Source organism: Microtus oregoni, unplaced genomic scaffold (assembly GCF_018167655.1).
Source record: "Microtus oregoni isolate MIOR12 unplaced genomic scaffold, Mior012 000121F_ref0000216, whole genome shotgun sequence".
Taxonomy (NCBI): Eukaryota; Metazoa; Chordata; class Mammalia; order Rodentia; family Cricetidae; genus Microtus; species Microtus oregoni.
In genome coordinates this window covers 378,228-402,504 of record NW_024544753.1, presented here as the reverse complement: position 1 = coordinate 402,504, position 24,277 = coordinate 378,228, and the positions used below count along the sequence as shown (strand labels likewise).

The 24,277-nt window shown below is 54.1% G+C and overlaps 1 protein-coding gene across 1 annotated transcript in view; it reads left to right on the top strand.

The window, feature by feature from the left end:
- The first annotated feature begins 1,408 nt into the window (after positions 1 to 1,408).
- LOC121444379 (diacylglycerol kinase kappa-like) overlaps positions 1,409 to 24,277 on the top strand; it is a 121,724-nt gene continuing 98,855 nt past the window's right edge. Inside the window, exons 1-2 of the mRNA XM_041646195.1 lie at positions 1,409 to 1,499; positions 3,389 to 3,516. Coding sequence (XP_041502129.1) covers positions 1,409 to 1,499; positions 3,389 to 3,516 — 219 coding nt within the window. The remainder of the gene's footprint in view (positions 1,500 to 3,388; positions 3,517 to 24,277) is intronic.

The window sequence follows — 24,277 nt, the reverse complement described above, 5'->3', positions numbered from 1 at the left end:
GATTTAGACAAAATAAAATAAAATAAAATAAACCCAAGACTCCGGAGACACTTGGAGGAGGGTCTCCCCATCCTCAACCCCCGCGCCCCCATCTCCTCTTTTTCCAATCTTTGCATCTTAATTTCTTTTCCTGGGTTAAATTAAATAAAATGGATTATTTGTCCATCCTGACTTGGAGATTGGGAGAAGTGGATAGGGAGGGCAAGAGGTTGGTCCCATGCTAGATCCACCTGCTGCTGAAGTGAGAGGGCAAAACTTATGGAAGCTGTTAAGACCAGCAGCGGCTCCGTAGAGTGTAGAAGAATTGCAAAGACCCTCAACTTCTCTGTCTCTCTCCCTCTCTGTGTCTCTCTGTCTGTGTCTGTCTCTGTCTCTCTGTCTCTCTCTGTCTGTCTGTCTGTCTCTCTCTCTCTCTCGGTCATGTCACTAAAGAGTTAACCCCGGCCGGGCTCCAAATCCTCCCCACCAGGCACTCCACTCCCCCTCCTCTTTTTTTGCCCCCTCCCTTCCCGCGCATGTCGCTAAGAGGTCATCAAGCGCTCTGCCCAGTCGCATTCTCAAGCCTTACTCTTTCCCGCCCATCAAACCCGTGGCTGCTTACGAAGAGGTGTGCGCTCACCAAGGGGCGTGTTCCAGCTCCGGGAGACGCTGCGTGCCCCTGGGTTAGATCAGAGCTGCGCTAGCCATGGAGCGAAGCGGGTGCAAAGTTTGGCACCCCGCAAAGGGATGTCAGATAAGAGTGGGCGGACCGCCCGAGGGCTCTTCAGCCTTCCAATCTTAGGGTCGCTGGCTGCCTGGACCCCAGACGGTGTGCTACAATGGACGGGGTAGATTCAGCGGCCCAGGGCACTGCCCAAGCTCAGGATGGAGAGGAGCCGGCCGAGTCCCCAGAGCCGCCACCGCCGCCTCCCGCTCCGCCGCCTCCCGCTCCGCCGCCGGCTCCTCCGCCGCCGGCTCCTCCGCCGCCGGCTCCTCCGCCGCCGGCTCCTCCGCCGCCGGCTCCTCCACCAGAACCAGAACCAGAACCTGCTCTGGGACCCTGTCCAGAGCCAACTCCAGAACCAGACACAGAAACAGATGCAAAGTCAACCCCAGAGCCGGCCCCAAAGCCGGACCCAGGACCAGACTCAGAGCCGTAATCAAAGCCGGACCCAGAACTTGTCCCAGAGCCGGCCCAGGAGCCGGCCCCAGAATTTGTCCCAGAGCCGGCCTCAGAGCCGGTCCCAGAACCTGACCCGGGTCCAACATCAGCGTTGGCCCCCAAAACGACTAGAGAGCCTACCACAGATCTTGACATAGGGCTGGTCCTAGAGTCAGCCCCAAAACCTGCCAGGAAGAGGGCCCCAAAGTCGCGCCCTGAGCCAACTTCAGAGAGTCCAAGGATGAGTTTAGCACTACAACTGTTGCAATGTCAGATAGACCCTGGAGAGAGTGGTCAAAAGTCATCTCCATCTCCATTGCCATCGCCCAGAACGCCAGTAACTTGGTCCAAAGTAAAGGTAAGAAAAAGACCCCTTGGGGGAGGGGGTGCCAAGGTGAGGTCGGATGGCTATGGAGTTTGCGGGACTCCAGGCATCCCTTGGATCCTTTTGGCTGCCACTCACTGGCCAGAAAGATGGGAGAGCCTGGGGAAGGGAGAAGTGTCAAGGAAGCGGGAAGTGGTTGGGAGGCGGGAAGCAACATGTGGGAAAAAAGAGCAGGTTGCTTGGGGTTAGGAAAAGAGGAGAAAGCCAAAGTGGGAGTCAAAGCAGTTTTCCCCATGGGAGGAAGTGACAGTGCAGTGGGCTTCTATATCTTTAAAAAGCCCTGAGAGGCGCCCTCAGGGAACGCAAGATACCTGAAGTATTTGGGGCTGGCTCAAGGTACTTAAGTGGATGAGCCTGAGGGGGGGAGGGTGATGGGACACACCTCTGCCACACTCACTGCCGCAGAGGCCCAAGCTGCAGAGCCTCTGCCCGCTAGCCCCCCTCCCTGCCACTGAGGAAGAGGGGGTATATCAACTAAGATGCTGCTGAAGACAATCTAGGGAGGTCCCTGGTGCCTCTGTCCACTGCTGGGCACTGGTACTCCAGGCAGAGGCAAGGGGAAGGGCGGCGCCCACGCGCACTGCAGGGGAAGGGCAAGGTTCGCTGGGGGGTGGGGGAGGCTGCGTGTGTTGAAGCCACCGTTCTGTCTGTCTGCAGGATTTCCCAGCAGGTAGGTGCAAACACAGTGATACAGTGACGCGAGGCGTCACAAGCGGGCCACTGTCTCCCGAACCAGGACCAGTTGGAATAGTACTGCAGTCCTTGTTTAGAGACGTGAAAACATGAGTTGGGGTTTGTGAGCAGAGTGTGTGAACCGCAACTTTCATCTCTGCGCTCTACAGCAATTCCTTATGAAACACCGCACTTAACTAAGGGGCGCGGGGCGGGGGCGGGGAGATGAATGAAGGGTCCTCTGGCACTAATCCAAGTCAGAAGAGGGAGGGAGGTTTTCAATATCTATCTCCCGTCTACCTGATTTTCTCTCTGCTCTGGTTCCCACCACGGAAAACCGTGAAAATCACAATAATGCGCGTGCTTCACCTTAGCACAAGCAAATAACACAACATGCCAACAACGGCAGCCTCTCCTACCCCTTGGCAGGGCTAGGGACATGTCTTGGAAATCCTGCTGCTGTGGACTGCACACTTGTAGAATGCAGAATGCAGGGGTTTGGGGGTAGAACTGGCATCATGAAATAGCTTGCCAAATATCTGCAGTGATAAAGTCCTGCAGTGAAAGTTTCAAAGAAGACAAAGGGGTGGCCGTTTATTTCAATAAATAAAATGAAATGATAGTGACTTGAACAATTCAAAATCAGGGATGGAGATTTCCCCTTCCTGCAGATACCCACCTTGGGGAGATCTCAAGAAAGGGAGGGTGGTTAGCTAAACCCCTTGATTATCATACGCCTGAGGCTAGCCTTGTCTCTTTTGGAAGGGTTTCATTAAGCTGTTGAGTGGGAGATGAGCAAAAATCATCTGACCTGTGCCCATCTTAAGTGAAATTTGAGGAACCAGGCTGAAGACCTATTGGCCTAGCCCCTTAATTACCTGGGTGGTCCGTAAAGGCATCAGGAAGACAGATGGGGGAGGGGGCAGGACCCCTTTTCCAATCCCCAGTGAAAATCATTCTCTGAAAGCATATTCTACCAACTTGACTGGAAAATGCCTGCTGCCAGATATGGAGGATCAAGGCAAGGGGGCTCAGGGCAGTCTCCTTTATATTGTAACAGTTCACATATACTGCCTGGGTGGCTCACTGGCCTGTAACCGCGTTTATAGGAGACAAAGACCCCAGGGGGCTGCCTTTGCCCTGGAAAGAGTCAAGCATTTGTTAACATTCATATTTGTACAACCGATCAGGAACCCTGACTGTCCATCAAGAAGAACCTGTAGATAAACTACTAAAGGCTCCTGGAGATCCCAAGGATGCAAAAGATCTAGGTAAATGCTCACATCATAAAGGAGTTCAGTTCTCCAATATCTTCCAAGTAGAACAGCAATTGCCCTCTGGTGCAGTTGGCAGCACCAGATATTCAGTCACAGGGTCATTTTCTTCTGCATTATTTCAAGCAAGTAGCAGCTACAAACAGCTGCCTTGTATCTTAACATTCTGTACAAATAGATTGCCTTATTACCTGGGGTAAGTATTCTCAAATACTGCCTCCTTGAGGAAAGCTTGGGAAAATACACACATACACCCCCCACCCCCACCCCGGCCACAATAGCACACATCCACCCCCCACACCAAACCTGCGCCACACAACACACACACACACACACATCCACCCACCCACCCATTCACCCCCCCACACAATGCCCCACAACACACACACACCCATCCACACACACCGACACACCCAACCTCCTCCCACCCCCCACCCCTAACCCCCTCCCATTCTACACACACTCATCCACCTCACCACACCCAACGCCCCAACAACACACAGACACCCATCCACCCACTCCCCCCACACCCAACACACACATATACAACACACACAAACACTTCCAAGCCCCCACAAAACACACACACCCATCCACCCCCACACCCCCCACACCCAACCCCCCACGACACACACATCCACTCACACCCAACCCCCCACCCATCCACCTACCCACCTACACCCAAACCCCTCCCACACAACACACACACAACAGTGCACCCACTCCCACCCTCACACCTAACCCCCCACAACACACACATCCACACACCCACCCACACTGAACCCCTCCTGAACACACACACCCATCCACCCACGCACACACAGCCACCCCCCCACACAACACACACTCATCCCACATACACCCATCCTCCCACCCACCTCCACACACCCGTGCAACAACCCCCACACACACACCCAACCCAACACACACATACCCACATAACCAACCCCCAACACACACACACCCATCCACCCACCCACAAACACCCAACCCCTCACGACACACACACTCACCCCCCCACACCCAACCTATCCACAACACACACACACACACACCCATCTACCCCCCCACAACCAATCCCCCAACAATACACACACCTATCCACCTACCCCCACCCAACCAACTCCCTCCACACAACACACACACATCCACCCAACACACACCTAACCCCAACACACCCACACACCCCCAACACACAACACACACCCACTTACCCCCCACACACCCAACACACCCACAACACACAACCCATCCACCCCCACACATAACTCCCCACATAACACACACACCCATCCACCCACCTACACACACACCCAACACCCCCTACAATCACATACAAACACACATACCATCCACCCCCCACACTCAACCCACACACACAACACACACCCACTTACCCACCCACACCCAACCGACCCACAACACACACACCCATCCACTCCCCATCCAACCCCCCACATAACACACACAGCCATCCATCAACCCACCGCACAACCCAAACTCCCAATAACACACACTATCCACCCACCCCCCACACCCAAACTCCTCCCATACTACACAGAAACCAAACCCACCCCCACAACACACACACCCATCCCCACACACAACCCCCCCAACACCCCGCCACACCCAAAACCCCCACAACACACACCCAACCCACTGCCACACTACACACAAACGTCCACCCAACTACACACACACACCAAACTCACCCCCACCACACACACACCCATCAACACACCCACACAACCCAACCCCTACACACACAACACACACCCACTTACCCCACACAAACCCAACCCACCCACAACACACACACACCCATCCACCGACCCACCCCTCGACACCCAACCTCCTCCGACAACAAACACACCCATCTGCCCCCCACACCAACCCCCATACTACACACACACACCCCTCACAAACATACCCAAACCCCCAGAACACACAAACCTACCACCTACCCACCCCCCACACACCCAATACCCGCCCAACACCCTCCCACACAACACACACACACCCAGCCCCTCACAACACACACACACACTCAACTCCCCACACAGCACGAACAACCATCTACCCCCCAAACGAACCTCCCCACAACACAGACACACAGATCCACCCACCTCCACAACCCGACCTCCCCACAACACACACACCCATCAAACCCCCCCCCCACACACACACAATCCTCTCCCACAACACACACACACCCATCCACCCACCCACACCCAACACCCAGACACAACACACACCTACATACACACAACACTCTCAAAACACACAAGCACACACAACTCACCCACACCACACACACCCATGCACCAACGACCACACACCCAACCCTCCCACACAACACACACACCCATTGACACACCCACACACCCAACCCCTACATAAAACGCACACCCACTCACCACACATAACCCAACACACCCACAACACACACACATGCACCCACCCACCACCCGACAGACAAGCCCCTCCTACAACACAATACCCAACCACATCCACAAACACCCAACCCCCACATACAACACACACACTCATCCGCTCACCCACACCCACACACCAACACCCACAGACTACACACAAACCCCTCATACACAGACCCAACACCCCACAACACACACACCTATCTACCCACCCACTCACACACACAACCTCCACCAAGACAACACACACACCCATCCAACCACCCACACACACAAACAACCCCCCAAAACACACACATACACTCAACTCCCCCCAGAACACAAACACCCACCTACACCCATATACAAAACATACACACAACACACACAACTGACACACAACAGAAACACAATCATCCACCAACACACACCCAACCCTACAACAACATGCACACACTCAAATCCCCCCACAGCACACACCCATCTACCACCCCCACACTCAACACCCCCACAACACACACCAATCCACCCACCCATCCAGCCACATACATACAACACACACACCCAACCTACCCACAACAGACACACACCCCACACACACACCCAACCCGACCACAACACACACACACTCTCAACTACCCCCACAGCACACACACCCATCTACACCCCACACACAATACCCCCACAAAACACACACACATCCACACACCCATCTACCCCCATCCACACAATACACACATCTAACCCACCCACAACACACACACCCATCCACCACCACCCCCACACCCAACCCTCCCACAACACACACTTAATTCCCCACCAGCATACACACCCATCTACCCCTTCCACAGTCAACTCCCCACAACACACCCATCCATCCACCTACATCCCCACACCCATACCTCCATAACAGACACATGCATCTACCCACCACTCTACCCATACAAATAACACACACACACAACCCACTTACAACACACGCGCTCATCTACCGACCCACTCACACCCATCCACCCACCGATCCACAGACACCGAACCCCCTCGACAGACCATACACCCATCTACCCACCCACCCCCACATACCCTACCTCCTCCCACAACACACACAAACGCATCCATTCACCCCCACACACCCAACCCCCCACCAGACACATCCATCTGCCCACCCACCCACACCAACCACCCAAATCAAACCCCCACACTGCACAATACACACACACTCTTCACAGACACCCAACCCCTCACAACACCACACACTTATCGACCCACCCAAGCCCCACACACAACCAACCCTCCGACAACACACACACTTAACTCCCCCCACAGCACACTTACCCATCTACCCCACACACCCAACCCCCTACAATACATACACCCATCCACCTACCTACCTCCCCACACCCAACCCCCACAACACACACTCAACTCCTCCCCCAGCACACACACCCATCGACGCCCCTGTACTCAACCCCCCACAACATACACACCCATCCACCCACATATCTGCACACATCCAACCTTCCCCACAACATACACAACCATCCACCCACCCACACCCACAAAACACACAAACACAACACACACTCATCCCACATACACTCATCCTCCCACCCACCTCCACACACCCATGCAACAACCCACCTCCACACACCCAACCCAACACACACATACCCACATAACCAACCCCCAACACACACACACAAACACCCAAGCCCCAACGACACACAAACTCACCCCCCACACCCAACCTACGCACAACACACACACACACACACATCTACCCCCCACACCCAATCCCCCAGGAATACACACACCTATCCACCCACCCCCACCCAACCAACCCCCTCCCACACAACACACATACCCATCCACGCACCTACACACACACCCAACCACAACACATCCACACACACCCAACACACAACACACACCCACTTATCCCACACACACCCAACACACCCACAACACACAACCCATCCTCCCACCCCCCATACACACCCAACCCTCTCCGAACAAACACACTTAACTCCCCACCAGCATACACACCCATCTACCCCTTCCAAACTCAACACCCCACAACACACATGCATCCATCCACCTACCTCCCCACACCCAACCCCACATAACAGACACATGCATCCACCCACCCATCTACCCACACACACAACCCACTTACAACACACTCATCTACCCACCCACCCACACACACCCATCCATCCACTGATCCACAGACACCCAACCCCCCGACAGCACATACACACATCTGCCCACCTACCCACACACACCCAACATCTTCCCACAACACACACAAACCCATCCATTCACCCACACACACCCTACCCCCGCACTAGACACATCCATCTGCCCACCCACACCAAACCGACACACTGCACATGCACACACACACTCTTCACACACACCCAACCCACACAACACACACATTTATCGACCCACCCCCCCACACCAAACCCTCATACAACACACACACTTAACTCCCCCCACAGCACACATACCCATCTAACCCACACACCCAACCCGCTACAGTACACACACCCAAACACCCCCCACACCCAACCCTCTCCCACAACACACACACCTATCCAACCCTCCACAACACACACACCCATCTACCCACCTACCCATGCAAACCCAATCACCCCACAACACACACACCCATCCACCCACCCAATTACCCCCATACACACAACACACAAGACACCCACAACACACACATCCACTCACACACCCACACATACTGAACCCTACCGCAACACATACACACTCAACTCCCACAGCACACAAACACACACATCTACCACAACACCCACCCAACCCACCCACAACACACACACACCCATGTACACACCCACCTCCACACACCCGGACCCCGACAACAGACACACCCATCCACCCACCCATCTACCCCAATACAACACAACAAACACACACACCCAACCCACCCACAACACACACCCAACCAAACACTCACGCCCACAACCCAACCACCTCTCACAACACACACTTATCCACCCACCTACCCCCACAAACCCAAACCCCTCAACAGACCACACACAAACATGCATCCACCCACACACATACACCCAAAGCACATACACAACACATACAACCATCATCCACCTACCCACACAACCCAAACCCCCCACAATACACACCCACACACACCACACACACCCAGACCACTCACAACACATACACGCATCCACCCACCCACCTCCACACACCCAAATTCCTGCCACAATACACACACACCCATCTACCCACCCTCACATATCCAACCCCCCACAACACACACACATCTGCCCCACACACACATACCTACTTCCCCATGGCACACACACACACCTCACACACACCCTAACCCTCTACAACACACCCATTCACCCTAACAACCCAGCTCTACCACAACACACACACTCAACTCCCATTGCAGCACACACACATCTACCCCACATACACCCAACACCCCCGCAAAACACACAACCATCCTCCCACCCATCTACCCACATACATACAACACACAGACACCCACAACCCACCCACAACACACACCCATCCACCCGCCCAGCCACCCACATCCAACACTCCCACAACACACACAGTCTCAACTCCCCCACAGCACACACAACCATCTACACCCCACACACAATATCCCCACAACACACACATCCACCCACACATCTACCCCCATCCACACAATACACACATCTAACCCACCCACAACACTCACACCCATCCACCCGCCCCCCACACCCAACCCTCCCACAACACACACACTTAATTCCCCACCAGCATACACACCCATCTACCCCTTCCACACTCAACTCCCCACAACACAACCCATCCATCCACCAACCTCCCCACACCCATCCCCACATAACAGACACATGCATCTACCCACCCATCTACACACACAAACAACACACACACCCATCCACCCACCAACCCCCACACACCCTACCTCCTCCCACAACACACACAAACGCATCCATTCACCCCCACACCCAACCCCCACACACAAGACACAATCCATCTGCCCACCCACCCACACCAACCACCCAAATCAAACCCCCACACTGCACAATACACACACACTCTTCACAGACACCCAACCCCTCACAACACCACACACTTATCGACCCACCCAAGCCCCACACACAACCAACCCTCCGACAACACACACACTTAACTCCCCCCACAGCACACTTACCCATCTACCCCACACACCCAACCCCCTACAATACATACACCCATCCACCTACCTACCTCCCCACACCCAACCCCCACAACACACACTCAACTCCTCCCCCAGCACACACACCCATCGACGCCCCTGTACTCAACCCCCCACAACATACACACCCATCCACCCACATATCTGCACACATCCAACCTTCCCCACAACATACACAACCATCCACCCACCCACACCCACAAAACACACAAACACAACACACACTCATCCCACATACACTCATCCTCCCACCCACCTCCACACACCCATGCAACAACCCACCTCCACACACCCAACCCAACACACACATACCCACATAACCAACCCCCAACACACACACACAAACACCCAAGCCCCAACGACACACAAACTCACCCCCCACACCCAACCTACGCACAACACACACACACACACACATCTACCCCCCACACCCAATCCCCCAGGAATACACACACCTATCCACCCACCCCCACCCAACCAACCCCCTCCCACACAACACACATACCCATCCACGCACCTACACACACACCCAACCACAACACATCCACACACACCCAACACACAACACACACCCACTTATCCCACACACACCCAACACACCCACAACACACAACCCATCCTCCCACCCCCCATACACACCCAACCCTCTCCGAACAAACACACTTAACTCCCCACCAGCATACACACCCATCTACCCCTTCCAAACTCAACACCCCACAACACACATGCATCCATCCACCTACCTCCCCACACCCAACCCCACATAACAGACACATGCATCCACCCACCCATCTACCCACACACACAACCCACTTACAACACACTCATCTACCCACCCACCCACACACACCCATCCATCCACTGATCCACAGACACCCAACCCCCCGACAGCACATACACACATCTGCCCACCTACCCACACACACCCAACATCTTCCCACAACACACACAAACCCATCCATTCACCCACACACACCCTACCCCCGCACTAGACACATCCATCTGCCCACCCACACCAAACCGACACACTGCACATGCACACACACACTCTTCACACACACCCAACCCACACAACACACACATTTATCGACCCACCCCCCCACACCAAACCCTCATACAACACACACACTTAACTCCCCCCACAGCACACATACCCATCTAACCCACACACCCAACCCGCTACAGTACACACACCCAAACACCCCCCACACCCAACCCTCTCCCACAACACACACACCTATCCAACCCTCCACAACACACACACCCATCTACCCACCTACCCATGCAAACCCAATCACCCCACAACACACACACCCATCCACCCACCCAATTACCCCCATACACACAACACACAAGACACCCACAACACACACATCCACTCACACACCCACACATACTGAACCCTACCGCAACACATACACACTCAACTCCCACAGCACACAAACACACACATCTACCACAACACCCACCCAACCCACCCACAACACACACACACCCATGTACACACCCACCTCCACACACCCGGACCCCGACAACAGACACACCCATCCACCCACCCATCTACCCCAATACAACACAACAAACACACACACCCAACCCACCCACAACACACACCCAACCAAACACTCACGCCCACAACCCAACCACCTCTCACAACACACACTTATCCACCCACCTACCCCCACAAACCCAAACCCCTCAACAGACCACACACAAACATGCATCCACCCACACACATACACCCAAAGCACATACACAACACATACAACCATCATCCACCTACCCACACAACCCAAACCCCCCACAATACACACCCACACACACCACACACACCCAGACCACTCACAACACATACACGCATCCACCCACCCACCTCCACACACCCAAATTCCTGCCACAATACACACACACCCATCTACCCACCCTCACATATCCAACCCCCCACAACACACACACATCTGCCCCACACACACATACCTACTTCCCCATGGCACACACACACACCTCACACACACCCTAACCCTCTACAACACACCCATTCACCCTAACAACCCAGCTCTACCACAACACACACACTCAACTCCCATTGCAGCACACACACATCTACCCCACATACACCCAACACCCCCGCAAAACACACAACCATCCTCCCACCCATCTACCCACATACATACAACACACAGACACCCACAACCCACCCACAACACACACCCATCCACCCGCCCAGCCACCCACATCCAACACTCCCACAACACACACAGTCTCAACTCCCCCACAGCACACACAACCATCTACACCCCACACACAATATCCCCACAACACACACATCCACCCACACATCTACCCCCATCCACACAATACACACACCTAACCCACCCACAACACTCACACCCATCCACCCGCCCACCACACCCAAACCTCCCACAACACACACACACAATTCCCCACCAGCATACACACCCATCTACCCCTTCCACACTCAACTCCCCACAACACAACCCATCCATCCACCAACCTCCCCACACCCATCCCCACATAACAGACACATGCATCTACCCACCCATCTACACACACAAACAACACACACACCCATCCACCCACCAACCCCCACACACCCAACCTCCTCCCATAACACACACAAACCCATCCATCAACCCCCATACCCAACCCCCACACACAAGACACAATCCATCTGCCCATGCACCCACACCAAACCCCCACACAAAACCCCCCACACTTCACGCACACACACACAGTCTTCACACACACCCAAACCCCACCACACACACCTATCATCCCACCCACACCCCACACACAACCAACCCTCAGACAACACACACACACACTTAACTCCCCCCACAGCACACATACCCATCTACCCCATACACCCAGCCCCCTACAATACACACATCCATCCACCTACCTCCCCACACCCAACCCTACCACAACACACACACACACTCAACAACCCCCACAGCACACACACCCATTGACCCCCCGTACTCAACCTCCCAACAAAACACACACCCATCCACCCACCCATCTATCCCAACACACACAACACACACATAACATACACACAACCCACATACAACACACACACCCATTCACCAACCCATCTACTCCCATAACACAACACACACACACCCAACCAACCCACAACACACACACATCCACCCACTCACCACCACACACCCAACCACCTCTCACAGCACATACTCTTATCCACCTACCTACCACAACAAACCCAACCCCCTCATCACACCACACACAAACATGCATCCACCGCACACCTACACCCAAACCACATACACAACACACACAACCACCCACCCACACAACCCAATCCCCCATACAACACACACCCCACACACACCCAGCCCACTTACAACACATACACACATCCACCCACCCACCCCCACACACCCAAAGTCCTGCCATAATACACACACACCCATCAACCCACCCTCACATACCCACCCCCCCCACAACACACACACCCATCTGCCCACACACACACACCCATCTGCCCACACACACACACAGCAACTTCCCCACGGCACACACAAACACACCTCACACACACTTATAACCCCCCACAACACACACATCCACCCATCCATACAAACCTAACCCCTTCCAACACAACACACACACATCCATACACCCACACACCCAACCCCATCAAAACATAAACTCAACTCCCCCCACAGCACAGACACCCATCTATCCCCATACACACAAGAAACACACAACACACACACAACCCACCTACAACACACACCCATTCACCCAAACACCCACACACACCCAACTCTACCACAACACACACACTCAACTCCCCCCACAGCACACAAACCCATCTACCCACCCACACTCAACACTCCCAACAACACACACACATCCACCCACCCACCTCCACATACCCATCCCTCCCACAACACACACACCCATCCACCCACCCACCTCCACACACCCATCCCTCCCACAAGACACACACCCATCCACCCACCCATCTACACCCTTACACACAACACACAAACAACCAACCCACCCACAACACACAAACACACTTAACTCCCCACCAGCATCCACACCCATTTATTCCTTCTACACTCAACTCCCCACAATACACACCCATCCATCCACCTACCTCCCCACATCCAACCCCCACAACACACACCCATCCACCCACTCACCAACCCCCCTACAACCAACCCACCCACAACACAAACACACCCACCAACCCACCTACACACTCCCAGCCCCCCCATAGCACACACCCATCCAACCACATATCTACCATCACACACAACACACACAATCTACTTGCAACACACACATCCACTTATCCACACACACCCATCCACTCACCCACCCACAAAACTCAACGCCCCCACAGCACACACACACATCTGCCCATCTACCAACACACATCCAACCCTACACACACAACACACACGCACTCACCCCCCCACATGCATCCACCCACCCACCCACCCACACACACCCAATCTTCTCTCACAACACACATAAACCCATACATCCACCCACACAACCCAACCCCCCATACACAACACACACCCATCTGCCCACACACACACCAACCCCCCCACAAAACCCCCACACCACACACACTCCTCACACACCCAAACCCGCACAACACACACACTTATCGACCCACCCACGCCCCACACAACCCAACCCTCCTACAAGACACACACACTTAACTCCCCCCACAGCACACATACCCATCTACCCCCCCACAAACACACAACCACCTACAATACACAAACCCATCCACCTACCTACCTCCCCACACCCAACCCTACCACAATACACACACACACACTCAACTCCCCCACAGCACACACACCCATCTACCCCCCATAATCAACCCCCCAACAACATACACACCCATCCACCCACCCATCTACCCCAACACACAAAACACATACATACACCCACACAAACCACCTACAACACAAACACCCATCCACCCCCCACACCCAACCCTCTCCTACAACACACACACTCATCTGCCCACCTACCCATACATACCCAACTCCCCACAACACACACAACCATCCATCCACCCATCTACCCCTATACACACAACACACACAACACACACAACACACCCACATTCACCCACACACCCCCACACACCAAACCCTACGACAAAACATACACACTCAACTCCCCCACAGCACACACACCCATCAACCACAACACCCAACCAACTCACCCACAACACCCCCCATGTTCCCACCCACCTCCACACACCCAGCCACCCCACAACACACACACCCATCCACCCACTCACCCATACACACCCAACCACCTCCCACAACACACACATACACCCATCTACCCACTCACCTACACATACCCCCCCACAACACACACACTTATCCACGAACTGACCCCCACAAACCCAACCCCCTCAATACAACACACACACACCCATCCACCCATACACATAACCCAACCCCCTCAATACAACACACACACACCCATCCACCCATACACATAACCCAACCCACACACTCAACACACACAACCATACACACACACACACCAAACCCAACCCCCACACACAACACACACCCACACATCCCCCAAACACCCAGCCAACTCAGAACAAACACGCATCCACCCACCCACCCTACACACCCATCTTCCACCCACAATACATACATACCCATCTACCCACCTCCACACACACACCAGCCCTCCACTGCACAATACACACCTCACACCCACCCAACCCCCCATAACACACACTCATCTACCCACCCCCACACAGCCAACCACCTCCCACAACACACACACTTATCCACCCACTCAACCCCACAAACCCAACCCCTCAACACAACACACACATCCATCCACCTGCACACATACACACCACACACACACGCGACACACACAACCATCTACCCACCCACACAAACCAACCACCCCACAAGACACACACGCATCCACCCACCCACTCCCACACACCCAACCTCTTTCCACAATACACACACACCCATCTACCCAACCCCACACACCCAACCTACACACACAACACACACACACATCTATCCACCTGCCCACACACACCAACCCCCAAACTGCAAACACACAGACCCCTCACACACGCAACCTTCCACAACACATACACATCTACTCACCACCACACACCCAATCCCCTCCAATGCAACACACACAAAAATATCTATGCACCCACACACCCAACCCCACCAAAACACACACACTCAACACCCCTGACTGCACAGACACCCATCTACCCCCATACATACAACATACACACACAACCAACACACAACACAAACACACCCATACACAAATGCACACACCCAACCCTACCACAACACAAACACACACTCAACTCCTCCCACAGCACACACACCCAACACCCCCACAACAAACACACCCATCCACCCATGCATCTACCCCCATACTCATACACCCAACCTACCCACAACACACACACACCCATCCACCCACCCACGAGCCCACAACCAACACTCCCAGAACAAATACACACTCTCAACTCCCCCCACAGCAGACACACCCATCTACCCCGTCACACACAACACTCCCTCAATACACACACATCAACCCACACATTCATCCCCCCACAACACACACACCCATCCACCCACCCATCTACCCCTATACACACAACACACACATGCAACCCACCCACAACACACACATACTTAACTCCCCCCACAGCACACATACCCATCTACCCCTACACACAACAAACCCCCTACAACACACACACCCATCCACCTACCTACCTCCCCACACCCAATCCTACCACAACACTCACACTCAACTCCCCCCACAGCACACACACGCATCTACCCCCCCATAGTCAACCACCCCACAACACACATAACCATCCACCCATAAACCTCCACACATCCAACCCTCCTCACAACACACACACCCATTCTCCCACCCATCTATCCCAACACACACAACACACAGATAACACACACACAACTGACCCACATCACATATCCATCTACCCACTCACCCCCACACCCAACCCTCTCTCACAACACACACCCATCTACCCACCTACCCACACACAACCAACCCCCCACAAGAGACACACCCATCCACCCACCCATCTACCCCCATATACACAACACCCACAACACATACATCAACCTACACACCCACACACCGAACCCTATCACAACACATACACACTCAAGTCCCCCCACAGCACATACACCCATCTACCGCAACACCCATCCAACCCACCTACAACACACACACCCATCCACCCACACACATCCAACCCTACCACAACACACATACACATAACTCTCCCCACAGCACACACACCAACTACCCCCCACACCCAACACCCCACAAGAACACACCTATACACCCACCCACCTCCACACAAACAGCCCCCCCACAACACACCCATCCATCCATCCATCTACCCCCATACACACAACACACACACAACCAACCCACCCAAAACAGACACACACTTAACTCCCCCCAAGCACACACCCATATACCCCTTCCACACTCAACTCCCCACAACACACACCCATCCACCCACCCACCTACCCCCACACAACCAACCCCCCACAACACAAACACATCCACGAACCCACCTCCACACACCCAGCCCCCCCCACAACACACACCCATCCAACCACACATCTACTTACAACACACACACATATCCACTCATACACACACATACCCATCCACCCACCCACCCCCTCACACCCAACCTTCTACCACAACACACACAAACCCATCCATCCACCCACACACACCCAACCGCCAACACACAACACACACCCATCTGCCCACCCACCCACTCACACCAAACCTCCGACCACCCCCCCACTGCACACACACACTCCTTACACACACCCAAACCCCACAAAACACACACTTATCAACCCACCCACGCCCCATACACACCCTACCATCCGACACACACACACATATAACTCCCCCCAGAGCACACATACCCATCTACCCCCATACACACCCAACCCCCTACAACACACACACCCATCCACTCACACACCCACACACACCCAACTTGACCACAACACATACATACTCAACTTCCCCCAAAGCACACACACCCATCTACCCCCTCATCCAACCCCCCACAACACACACACTCATCCACCCACACACCTCCACACATCCAACCTTCCCCACAACACACACAACCATCCACCCATCCATCTACCCAAACATACACAACACACACATAACATACACACAACCCACCTACTACACAAACACCCATCTACCCTCCCACACCCAACCATCTCCCACAACACACAAACCCATCCACCCCTCCACAACACACACACCCATCTTCCCAACTACACACACAACCCAACCGCCCCACAACAGACACACCCATCCACCACCCATCTACCCCCATACACACAACACACACAACACACAACACACCCACAACAAACACATCCACCCACACATCCACACACCGAACCCTACCACAACACATACACTCATCTCCCCCCACAGCACACACACCCATCTACCACAACACCCACCCAACCCACCCACAACACACACACCCATTCACCCACCCACTTCCACACACCCAGCCACCCCTCTACACACAACGATCCACCCACTCATCTACCCCCATACACACAACACACACAGACACCCAACCCACCCACAACATACACACCCATTCACCCACTCACCCACACACACCCAACCACATCCTACAACACACACATACACCCAATCACCCACACACCCACACATACTCACCCCCACAAAACACACACACTTACACACCCACCCACCCCTGCAAACCCAACCCCCTCAACACAACACTCACACACACATCCATCCACCTGCACACATATACTTAAGGCACACATGCAACACACACAGCCATTCACCCACCCACACAACCCAACCCACCACACAACACACACCCACACACCCCACACACACCCAGACCACTCACAATACATACACGCATCCAACCACCCACCCCCACAGACCCAACCTCCTGCCAAAATACACACACACCCATCTACCTACCCACACACACCCAACCCCCCCCACAACACACACACCAATCTGCCCCCACACACACATACACACCAACCTCCCCACTGCACACACACCCCTCACACACACTCTGAAGCCCCCCACAATACAGACACATCCACCCACCAGCACACAACCCGCTCCAACAAAACACACACACACATGCACACACCCACACACCCAACCCCACCAAAACACACACACTCAACTCCCCCTACAGCACAAGACCCATTTACCCCCATACACACAACAAACACACAACACACACAATACACACCCATACACCCACACTTATCCAACCCTACCACAACACACACACACTCTCAACTCCCCCCACAGCACACAAACCCATCTACACCCCAACAACACACACACATCCACCCACACATCCAACCCTCCCCACAACACACACAACCATCCACCCACCCATCTACCCAAACACAGACAACACACATAACATACACACAACCCACCTACAACACAAACACCCATCCACCCTCCCACACCCAACCCTCTCCCACAACACACCCATCAACCCCAGACCCATCTACCCCCATACACACAACAAACACACAACACACCTACAACACACACCTATCCACTCACACTTATCCAACCCTACCACAACACACACACTCTCAAATCCCCCCACAGCACACACCTATCTACACCCCCACAGAATACCACAACAACACACACACATCCACCCACCCATCTACCCCCATACACACAATACATACACCTAACCCACCCACAGCACACACACACACCCACATCCAACCATCCCACAACACACACACCTGCATACACACCCATCTACCCCTTCCACAGTCAATTTCCCACACCACACACCCATCCATCCACCTACCTCCCCACACCCATACCCCCATAACAGACAAACACACCCAACTACCCATCTACATACACACACAACATACACACACCCAACGTACTTACAACACACACACTCATCTACCAATCCACCCACCCACACCCATCCACCCACCGATACACAACCACCCCCTGACAGCACATACACACATCTGCCCAATAATCCACACAACCCAACCCCACCCTCAACAAACACCCACTCACCACACACACAGCACACTGACAACACCCACCCATCCACCCACCCACCCCCATACACCCAACCTCCTCCCACAACACACACAAACCCATCCACCCACACAACCCAACCCCCCACAACACACATCCATATGCCCACCCACCCACACCAACCCACACACCAAACCCCAACACTGCACACACACATATACACTCTTCACACACACCCAAATCCTCAAAACACCACACACTTACCGACCCACCCATGCCCTACACACAACCAACCATCTGACAATACACACACACTTAACTCCCCCCACAGCACACATACCCATCTACCCCACACACCCAACCCCCTACAGTATACACACACATCCACCTAGCTACCTCCCCACACACAACCCTACCACAACACACACACACTCAACTCCCCCCACAGCACACACACCCATCAATCCCCCGTACTCAACCCCCACAACATAGACACCCATCCACCCACACATCTCCACAATCCAACCCTCCCCACAACACACACACCCATCTACCCACCCACACACACCCAACTCACACACACACAACACACACTCATCCCACAAACACCCATCCTCCCACCCACCTCCACACACCCATGCAACAAATCACCCCCACACAACCAACCCAACACACACATACCCATAAACACCCATCCCCCCACAACAAACAAACTTACCCCCACACACCCAACCTACCCACAACACACACACCCCAATCTACCCCCCCAATCCCCCAACAATACACACATCTATACACCCACCCCCACCCACCCAACCCCCTCCCACACAACACACATACCCATTCATCCACCTACACACACACCCAATCCCCCTACAACACACACAACTATTCACCCACACCCACACACCCAAACCAAACACACCCACACACCCCCAACACATAACACACATCCACTTACCCCCCCACCTTACCTAACCACAACACACAACCCATCCACCCCCCACACCCAACCCCCCACATAACACACACACCCATCCACCCACCTACACACACACCCAAACCCCCCTACAACACACAAAGCAACAAAAACCCATCCACCGCCCCCACACACACACCCACACAACACACACCCACTTATACCCCTCACACCCAACCAACCCACAACACACACCCATCTACCCCCCGTAACACACAGTCATCCATCAACCCACACACACAATCCACAACACACATACTATCCACCCACCCCCACACACCCAAACCCCTCCCACTCCACACAGACAACAAACCCACCTCCACAACACACACACCCATCCACACATCCAACCAACACACAGACAACACACACCCACTTACCCCACACACAACCCCTCCACAACACCCCGCCACACCCAAAACCCCCACAACACAAACCTATCTACCCACCCACCCACACCCAACCCACACAAGACAACACACACCTACTTACCACACACATAACCCCCCACAACACCCCCTACACCCAAAACCCCCACAGCACACACCCAAACCTCTCCCACACTTCACACATATCCACCCACCTAAACACACACACAAAACTCACCCTCACCACACACACCCATCCACACATCCACACAACCCAACCCCTACACACACAACACACACTCACTTACCCTACACAAAACCAACCCACCCACAAAACACACCCACCCATCCACCCACCCACCCCTCGACACCCAACCTCCTCTGACAACAAACACACCCATCTGCCCCTCCCCACACCAACCCCCACACTACACACACACCTCACAAACACACCCAAAACCCCAGAACACACAAACCTACCACCTACCCACTCCCCCACACCCAACACCCTTCCACACAACACACACACCCATCTCCCCACACGCACCCAACTCCTCACAACACAAACACTCAACTCCCCCCACAGCACAAACAACCATCTACCCCCGAAACGAAACTCCCCACAATACAGACACACACCCATCCACCCACCCACCATCACAAACCGACCCCCCACAAAAAACACACCCATCAAACTACCCACCCACCGCCACACAGCCAACCCCCTCCCACAACACACACACACCCATTCACCCACCCACACCCAACCCCCACTTACAACACACACACCCATACACACACAAACAACCTTTTAAAAATGCACACACCCATCCACCCACACCCACACCCAACTCCCACATACAACACACACACCCATCGACACACCCACACACCTAACCCACACAAAACACAAACCCACTCACCAAACACAAACCAACACACCCACAACACACACACACATGCACCCACCCACCACCTGACAGCCAACCCTCTCCTACAACACAATACCCATCCACATCCACACACACCCAACCCCCACACACAATACACACACTCATCGGCTCACCACTCCCACACACCAACCCCCACACACTACACACAAACCCCTGACACACAGACCCAAAACCCACAACACCTATCCACCAACCCACCCCCACACACTCAACCCCCAACAACACAACACACATACCCATCCAACCACCAACCCACATACCCAACCCCTCAACACACACACATACTCAACTCCCCCAGTGCACACACACCCATCTATACCCATATACACAACATACACACAACAGATGTAGAACAGACACACAACAAAAACACCATCCACCCACACACCCACACATACCCAAACCTACCACAACACGCACACTCAACTCCCCCCACAGCACACACACCCATCTACCCCACACACATCCAACGCCCCCACAACACACACATATCCACCCACCCATCTTCCCCCATATATACAACACACACACACACCCAACCCACCTACAACACAATCCATCCCTCCACCCACCTCCACACACCCAAACCTCCCACAACACACCCACACACTCTCAACTCCTCCCACAGCACACACACCCATCTACACCCCACACACAATACCCCCACAACACACACATCCACCCACCTATCTACCCCCATACAAACAATACACACACCTAACCCATTCACAACACACACACACTTAACTCCCCACCAGCATACACACCCATCTATACCTTCTACACTCAACTTCCCACAACAAACACCCATCCATCCACCAACCTCCCCACACCCATCCCCACATAACAGACACATGCATCTACCCACCTATCTACCCACACACATAACGCACACACCCAACCCACTTATAACACACACCCATCCATCCACCTACTTCCCCAAAGTTATCCCGCAATAACAGACACACCCATCCACACACCCATCTACCCACACACACAACACACACACACCCAACCCACTTACAACACACACTCATCTACCCACCCACCCATACACACCCATCCACTTACCGATCTACAGACACCACCCCCCGACAGGACATACGAACATCTGCCCACCTACCCACACACACCCAACCCCACCCACAAAACACACACACACTCAAATTACACACACAGCACACTGACAACACACACCCCCATCCACCCACCCACCCCCACACACCCTACCTCCTCCCACAACACACACAAATCTCCTCCCACAACACACACAAACCCATCCATCCACCCACACACAACCAATCCCCCCACAACACACATCCATCTGCCCACCCACCCACACCAAAACCCCCACACTGCACACACACACATACACTCTTCACACACACCCAACCCCTCACAACACCACACACTTATCGACCCACCCATGCCCTACACACAACCAACCCTCAGATAACACATACTTAACTCCCCTCACAGCACATATACCCAACTACCCCACACACCCAACCCCCTACAGTACACACACCCATCCACCTACCTACCTCCCCACATCCAACCCTACCACAACACACACACACACTCAGCTCCCCCCACAGCACACACACCCATCGACCCCCCTGTACTCAACCCTCCCCACACCATACACACCCATTCACCCACACATCTCCAC